This window comes from Buceros rhinoceros, unplaced genomic scaffold, assembly GCF_000710305.1.
Source record: "Buceros rhinoceros silvestris isolate BGI_N320 unplaced genomic scaffold, ASM71030v1 scaffold19719, whole genome shotgun sequence".
Taxonomy (NCBI): domain Eukaryota; kingdom Metazoa; phylum Chordata; class Aves; order Bucerotiformes; family Bucerotidae; genus Buceros; species Buceros rhinoceros.
The window spans coordinates 11674-19499 of NW_010431144.1; the positions used below are offsets into that span (position 1 = coordinate 11674).

The window sequence follows — 7826 nt, forward strand, 5'->3', positions numbered from 1 at the left end:
ACAGGGTACACAAGGGACAGAAGCAAGGGTCTGTGCCATACTCTCAAGAAGCACTCCTCGAAGGAGGTAACTGTCCTCTAACTCGCTGTATGAAGGAGGAATCACTATTTCGGCGTTAGCGCATGGGGCAGGGACAAGGTTACTGTGCCACTTTGCCGCAGCCCAGCTTACCTTCCACCTCTATCTAGACTCCAGGAGGACTCGGGTACCCCGTGCAAAGCTCTCCAGCCTGCAGCCTTATTCTGCACGTGATCAGCACAACACAAAACCTAACCAGGTACCTCTGTGGACCTTAAACTGGTGATACAGGGCAGCACTTTGCAGGCAAGTTTGGACACACAGAGAGATTAAGTCACTTGCTCAGGCTCCTGAGTACTGTGGGGCAGAAAGCAAAATTAAAAGCTTTCCCTGGTACTTTCTCACCAGTCAGCTCCTGCTACCTATCTTCCCTTAACCAGGTGCTGGCCTGCTGGATTTAGGAACTGCCGTTCACCTCATACCTCCTCTTCCACTGGCTCTCCTAGACCAACATCCTCACAGCTCGCTGTACCCTGCTCCACCTGCTCTGCATCTGGTCCCTGCGGGCAGCGGCAGCAAAAATAGCACTTCCTTCTCACTCCCTTTCCAGAACTCCTTGGGGCCGTTTTTGTCCTGACATTTCCAATAATGCAGGCTGAGGAAACAAGGAGCTTTCGCTGCTGTGCGTGCCCCGGAGGGTGGGTGTTTATTAGAAGCAGGATTTTGTACTGCACTTCGCTGGGGAAGATGTGAGGGGTCAGGGCTTTCATCAAGGATGATGAATATACTTAAGAGGTGCTGTGGAAAACTCGTTCCTAAATTCAGTTTTGGCTAGGTGAACAGAAAAAGCTACTTCCACCAGTCATACTTAGAGGCACGGATAAGGTTAAGGGGTTAAACAGCCCCTAAGACACAAGTACCCAAATACCTCCACTGCAACCTCCCACCCACTCCCTGCTCCCAGTGCTACCTGTGCTGAGTCCCAGGGCAGCTCTGTTGGCAGCATGGCCACACGGGCATCCCCAGCCTGTGGTGAGAAGCTCCTCTCTGCTGCCGCAGTCTCAGTGGCTGACTCGGTGTCATTCCAAATGGAATCCAGTGCAGGCTTATCAGCTCTGTCCCACGGAGGCACAGAAGACGTGGGGTGCTGCTCACTCCCAGAAAAAGTCTGGCTACCGGGGGAGCTGCCTTCAGAAGAGGGTGTCCCCACAGGTGTTTCCACTGTCTGTTCCATTTTGGTTAGCACTGTGCGCTCCAGCACCTCCCACGCCACTGTTGTCTCTAAGACCTCCTCTCTGGCCGAATGCTCTTCTCCAGCAGCTTCCACTGTGGTCTCTGCAAGCTCTGCTCCTGGGGTAGTCACAGTCAGCTCTGAATCTGCTCCCCCAACAGCCCAAGTGTCCCCAACTGTCACCTCAAAGGGCTCTTCTGAAACACTAGGAGACGTTTCAGCAACAGTAGTAGAAAAAGCAGGGGACACAGGCTGAAGACCTGGTCCCATGCTGCTCCCAAGGTCTATGCCTGGAGGAACAGAGTCCTCCTCTTGCCCTCCTATGCCTGCCTCGGTCACAATACCTGGCCTAGCAGAGGCTGTGGAAAACAGAAGGGAGGAGTCCTCTTGGCCCACTCGTTCAGAAGATGTAACCTCTGGCCGAGAGGTCTGGAGGCTCTCCACTCCTCCTCTTGAGTGATCTATAGGGAGCAGCCCCTCCTCTTCCTCCAGTGTGCTGGAGAAAGGCATGTGCAAGTCAGGCTCAACAAATTCTGCTGGTGGTTGGACAGTGGCTGTTTCCCAGTTGTCTTTCACCTGTGTCCCATTCCCTTTCGGCAGGGCCTTCTGAGATGCAGCAGGAAAGCTGTAATCTAAAGAGAGAAACAACAGACTTCACATCACATCCCAAGCATCCATGAACTCTCAACGGCAGAGCTGGCCCCATTATATGTCTAGCCACAGATGGGGTTAAACCACAGAGACCCTCTAAGAGCAGGCAGTGTGCCACTGAAAAGAACATCCAACAAATGCAGTGCAACCTCCTGCACTTCCCCAGCTCCCTGACCCATCCCAGTGAACCCATTTTCCCTAGGATAATTCACAGGTTCATTCACTCCTTTCTGTCCTGAGGCATTTTCAGAGACAATAATAAGTAACAGTTTTGATACCTGGCATCTTTAAGGTGAGGTAACGAGTGTTAGGAATCAAGCTGGCACCCAAAGATTTGTTTCAACTGGGATTCAGACAGATACAGGGTGGTAGCAGCAGTCAGCCACAAGTTAAATGGGAAATACTAGGAAAGCAAAACAAAAGGACAGCAAACCAAATCCTACTCCCTGCACACCTAAATAATACCACCAAAAACTGGAATCAACCACAGCATCTTTGAAATGCAGAACTTCAGTTTGCACAACACTTCACAGCAGAGAAGTCATCCCACAAACGTCTCATTATGAGACTCCCATATCATTAAGGAACAGTTTTGCTGCAGGGAAACAAGCCAGAAATAGGAGCCAAATCTGTGTCCCTTCCCTCCAACTTCAGTCCCTGGTTGTTCCATGGCTCTGACCATGAATGCATGACGTTGCCAGACAAACGTAGATGTTGAAGGAGAAGATGCACCTCACAAACGTAAGGTCAGAGCAGGCAGTGGTTCCTTCTGGAAGCCCAAGAAGGAACCGAGATCCCAGGAGTATCGGTAAGATCACACACGTTAGCTCCAAGTGGCAGGCATAAATCCAGCAGGCATAAATCAACCTTCATCTTTCCTGAGAAATTGCCTGTACCTGAGGAGCTCCGTTTCAGGAACCCCCTTTCTCCCCAGGACAAGCACAGCACATACTCTGACTGAGAAAGGGAAGGAAGACGATCTCCTCGCAGCCAGAAAAGTGCACCCTGCCCCATCTATGGTTAGTGTTATTAAGCGACTGCCTGAAATCTCCCAAGCCCCCATCTCCTCTCCTGCCTGCCAAAGCAGATGCTCCACCGAGCACAGTGGGCAGCAGCTGTCTGGATGCCTTACAGAGATCTGCACAAGAATATCCATGCATCCCTGACTCAAATCCATCGCTTGCTGCTGTCAGCAGAGCGAGTACAGACTCCCAGGCAGGGAGAGTCACGTCAGCAAACACATCCATTGCCTTGGATATTCCCTGGCAACCAGGCCTTACAGAGATCTGCACAAGAATATCCATGCATCCCTGACTCAAATCCATCGCTTGCTGCTGTCAGCAGAGCGAGTACAGGCTCGCAGGCAGGGAGTCACATCAGCAAACACATCCATTGCCTTGGATATTCCCTGGCAACCAGGGCTGCCCATGCTGCTCCTGTACGCTCCTCCCCGCCCCTCCTGGGCAGGGAACCACGCCATTCCCTCTACCCAGAGCAGGAGATGCAAAGATGCTCCTGTTCAGCTGGCAAGCGGGTTCCCTAACCCACAGCTCAGTTCCCCTGTGCTGTCAGCAGCTCTCTTCAGATGCTGCCCAAAGAGCGTGATCCAGCTGCTGACCTTCTGGGTCGTGATGTGATGACTGACTGTCTCCCAGTTCTGGCTGCAAACAGGCCCCTGAGATCTACTGATGCAGGCAGAAGCAACATCCACTTTGCCACTGTGTTCCATCAGAGAGCACCCAACCTGACCAAGACTCCACCCAAGGACCCTGAGGATTAAAAGATTTCTGCTATCCAACAGCCTACCTGGTGATGCTCCCTCAGAGTCAAGAAGGCTGATAAGAGCAATCAGTGACAGCACACACAAACAAAAAACATCTCCCCTCTCCTGCCTGGCACCGATCTTACTGAAGGTCCTTACCAACAAACAGCTACACAACCCAGTGTCTGCAGACACAGTCACTGCCTTGCTAGACGGATGGTGGCTAATGGCAGGACCAACCACAGACCACAGAACGGAGGACATTAGGTCGGGACCCTCTTCAGACAGAAGGTGAAGGTTTAGTGCATTTCCCAGGGCTCTGCTGTTCCTTCTGCTGCAGGGATACTCAGGGTTTGCACCAAAACCACTAACCTCAGCACAAATCCTGCCAGCCCTGACATGCTGTGGCTGAAAAGCGAGGATTTCACCCCTTAAAACAAGACCCTGTCAGATGAGATGTTATTTTCAAGGATCAGTGATCCAATCAGCTATCTCCTTTGCCTAAAGGCACTCTCAGCTATTCTCAACTCCTCTGCACCTCCTCTCTTTCCTGCCCCTCTTCCCACCTGGAAGAGAGCAAGAACTGGCAGATGGGCACAGCAGAAAAACAAACCAAGAAAAACCAGCATGAGGTTTGTCCCAGGGGAGCTAGAAATGCTCCCAGCCTGTCAGCTCTCCTTTGAAGTCACACATTCGACCTCTCCTTAAGGTGCCCTGTCACAGATTAGCTAGCTCCTGTGGGGGATAGCCCTGTGTGGTGTAGCCGTGCCATCTTTCCACCAACAAGACCTAAGGACTCCAGGGGGACTGCCACCACTGCCATCTCTCCCAGGCAATGGAAACTCAGGGAGAACCCATCCCACTCTCTCCCAGCAGGCTTCTGTCTCACAAGGCAGCCAAAAACCGAAACCTGAGCTGCTTCCGTGGGCCAACAAATGAACGAGGTAGAAGCAGACACAGGAATTCTCACACTCAATAATTGAGTTAACATCCCCACTTGCCACCAGTCTGGCTGCTATCCTTCATATCAAGCTGGGAGCATCCTTCTGTCTGGTTTGTGATTATAACCTCAGCTCCCTGCAAATCTTGCAAGGGCTGTTACTTGGAGTCGCACAGAGAACAGTGACACTCAAGGTACTTCGGTCAGAGTTCTGCTGCTTTGTGCTCCTTAAAACAAGGAGCAGTCCACACAACCCCAAAGGGGTTGAATCACTTTCCAGGTTCAGAGATAGTGAGTCAATCCTTCCTTCTAGACTTTCCAGGTAGACAGTTCCTGTCTGGAATCACCTCCTGTCTCACTACCAAGGGTGTTTGTCCACATCTCAAGATGAGGTCTTTTTAAGGCACCCATATTTTCTTTTAGTTTACATTCCTCTTCTGTGATCTGAAGGAACGTCTGTACCCTGTCCATCTTCTTGGTATGATCCCAGCCACGAAGCTGGTCCCAGAATCTTCTTCCCAAGGCTCTTTCCAGACAAGCTGTTTTCTATCACTTGTCTGTGCAATGCAAACCTAAGAGCTTCCCCATTTGTCTTCTCAGCACTTCCCTCAATTCCCCTTCTCCCCAAACCTAGGGGAACTCAAAGGGCATCTCCCATTTTTAGCAGCCCCTTCCAACATTCAGCCAGCAATTCCCCTTCAGCAAGTGGTCTTCTAGACCCTACAACCCACCGCTCACCTGGTTGTCCTCTGCCTTCAGGAGAACCTCTACGCCTGTCTCCCATGCCCTGGGCACATGGAAGCGCACCCAAAAGCCTTCCCACCTGCCTATGCCAGTGCTATTCATTCCCATCCCCACCACCTTTTGTGGAGAAAAACAGCAACCATGGAACAAAGACACCAACAGACTCAAGCGACCTGTGCTCCTGCTGCAAAAGTGGGGCAGGGTCTTCAGCTAAAGGAGACAGGTATGGAGGTGGCTGCAATGCCAGATTTGCCAGGCTTCTTTATCAGCTCATCTAATTTCAGTGAGGAAGCAGACCATTGCCATAGATAAGAGTGTCTGAGAAGGAGGTAGTAACTTCACACATCGTAGCTCCTTCCCTGCCAGAGTCTGCTCTGTAAGTCTCCCTCCAAGATCAGCAGCAGGTTGGAGTACCAGAGGAACTTGCGGCCATGCAGAGGTGGCACGTGGCACGTATCCCTTCCAGACACAAACAAGAGCAGCCATGCCATGCCATCATGGAGCCAGCCTGATCACAGAGCAGAACAGCTCAGGAGAACTGCCCACTGGCACCACTAATCTGTACCAGCACCTCTGGCCAAACAGCCTAGCAGGGATGGGCCAGATGAGCACAGCAGACAGCCACAGCTCCACGTCATGTACTCTCTCAGAGCTTCTCAGTCACGCCATCCCCTTGGGAGTTTGGTTCACCGATATGAAATTACACACCTCCACCTCACCTCTTTGCCCCCACATCCTTAGCTATGCCCCTTAATGCTTTCCATCAGCAGTGATATTACTCACATTGCAGCATCCAGCTGTCTTCACCTCCCCCAGCTTTTCCCTTCCAAGCTCTCTTGCAAAGACCCTCAGGCACTACTTTCTAAAGAAACCATCTTGCACAGCCTTCCTGCCATTCCAAATCCTGCCCTTTGCATCTCCCAGCAGATCTAGGTCTGGGTCCCACAGATTCACTTCCTTTGCCTGGGGAGATGATTTGCCCTGGGAGAGGTGAACACGAGCTCCAAACCTCTGCAAAAGTCACCGTTTAGGCGATGTCCTGCTTCCTCTGAAATCAATACCAAAACTTCCCTCACACCAGATGGGCCAAGACTTGGTACTGTGCCAAGGCACAGTTCCCCAGCCAGACATTTAATTCATTACATTTCTGCTTCTCCTTCATTCAGAAGAGCTGCCCTACAAGGTTCCCTACCCTGTATTTGCCACAATTGGCAGTTTAAAGCAACTGTGACAGCTCAGAAAAAGGGTGACCCTCATTGGTTTTAGTACACATAACCCGACCATAAGGTCTTTATCGGATTAAACTGGAAGATCATGTTAACCAGTGATTGAATTACTGATAACTAGAAGGCACTGTAATAAAGACAAGAACGTTCCTGGGCTCCCACCACAACACAGCCTGATAGCACCGTTCATACTAAAGCACCCGTCAACTTTGGCAAGTGCAAGGTCAACTCTACTCAGTGCTTAAAACCAAGCCAGATCTGAGGTGGTATCTGCTCGCGGTTCTGCAAGGTAGGGCAGCGAGGCTTACTGCAAAAAGGCACACTCCATCTGATTGAATCTGCAGAGGGATTTCAAAGAGGCAAAATGCAATTACTGGAGCTGGAACTGAGCCAGTTGGGGCTAATATCCTAATCTTCCAGAAGAGCTGGAAGTTACTATCTGCAACTCGGAGCCTGGTCCGCACACACCAGAGACATCACAGGGAAAACAGAGACCCAGGGTAGTAAAGCAGTCAGGTCTCATTACGCATGGAATTTGCTTTAGGTAGAGACCAGGCACCAAGTGCTACAGCCGTTCCCAAACTGCCCTGCGCCTCTTTGCTGCGCGCTGTATGAATTGCAGTAAGGCTGGAATAAGCCACCCTGACCCAAACACAGTCAGTCAGGGATAGCTGCACCAGCATAACACTATGCACAGAGATATCCTCTCTGTCACAGGTCAGTCTTTGCCAGCAACGTCTTGGTCGAGACAGCTTGTCCCGAGATAGATCACCCGACACGTCAGTGTTCACCAAACCAGGGCACAAACAAGAGGCGTCCCAGGAGCTGAGCTCAGGCAGGGGCTGCTCAGAGCTAAGCTCCTTATGTAGACAGTCTTTACCAGGTGCTTCATTTCATTAATGCTTGGGCTGAAGATGGTATTAAGAACCACAGATCTGCTGTCAGTCTGGATGAAGAGGCAGCAGATTTCAGTGAGGCTCACAGAGACTGGGATCTCTCTGGCTAGAGGCAAGTAATTCATCATGGAGGGAAGTGAATCTCACCACCAGAGAAGAGTTAGGGCCGGAAGATATTTTATCCCATTAGCTGGTCAGAAACCCCATTTTTCTTTGAATACAGTCTAACTCATCTGTCCTGCTATCCCTCATCCTAGCTCTCTTGGCAATCCCTTGTGCTAATTACTGTGAATAATTAGAAGATTACAATTCCTGCCCCTCCTGCTCCCCCTACCTTGCACCAAACCCCCCCCCCAAA

General features: G+C 51.0%; 1 protein-coding gene across 1 annotated transcript in view; it reads right to left on the bottom strand.

Moving 5' to 3' along the window:
- PODXL2 (podocalyxin-like 2) overlaps nt 1-7826 on the bottom strand; it is a gene marked incomplete at its 5' end in the record, with an annotated part of 19012 nt that overhangs the window by 7484 nt on the left and 3702 nt on the right. Inside the window, one exon of the mRNA XM_010143328.1 lies at nt 989-1881. Within this exon, the coding sequence (XP_010141630.1) occupies nt 989-1881 (893 nt within the window). The remainder of the gene's footprint in view (nt 1-988; nt 1882-7826) is intronic.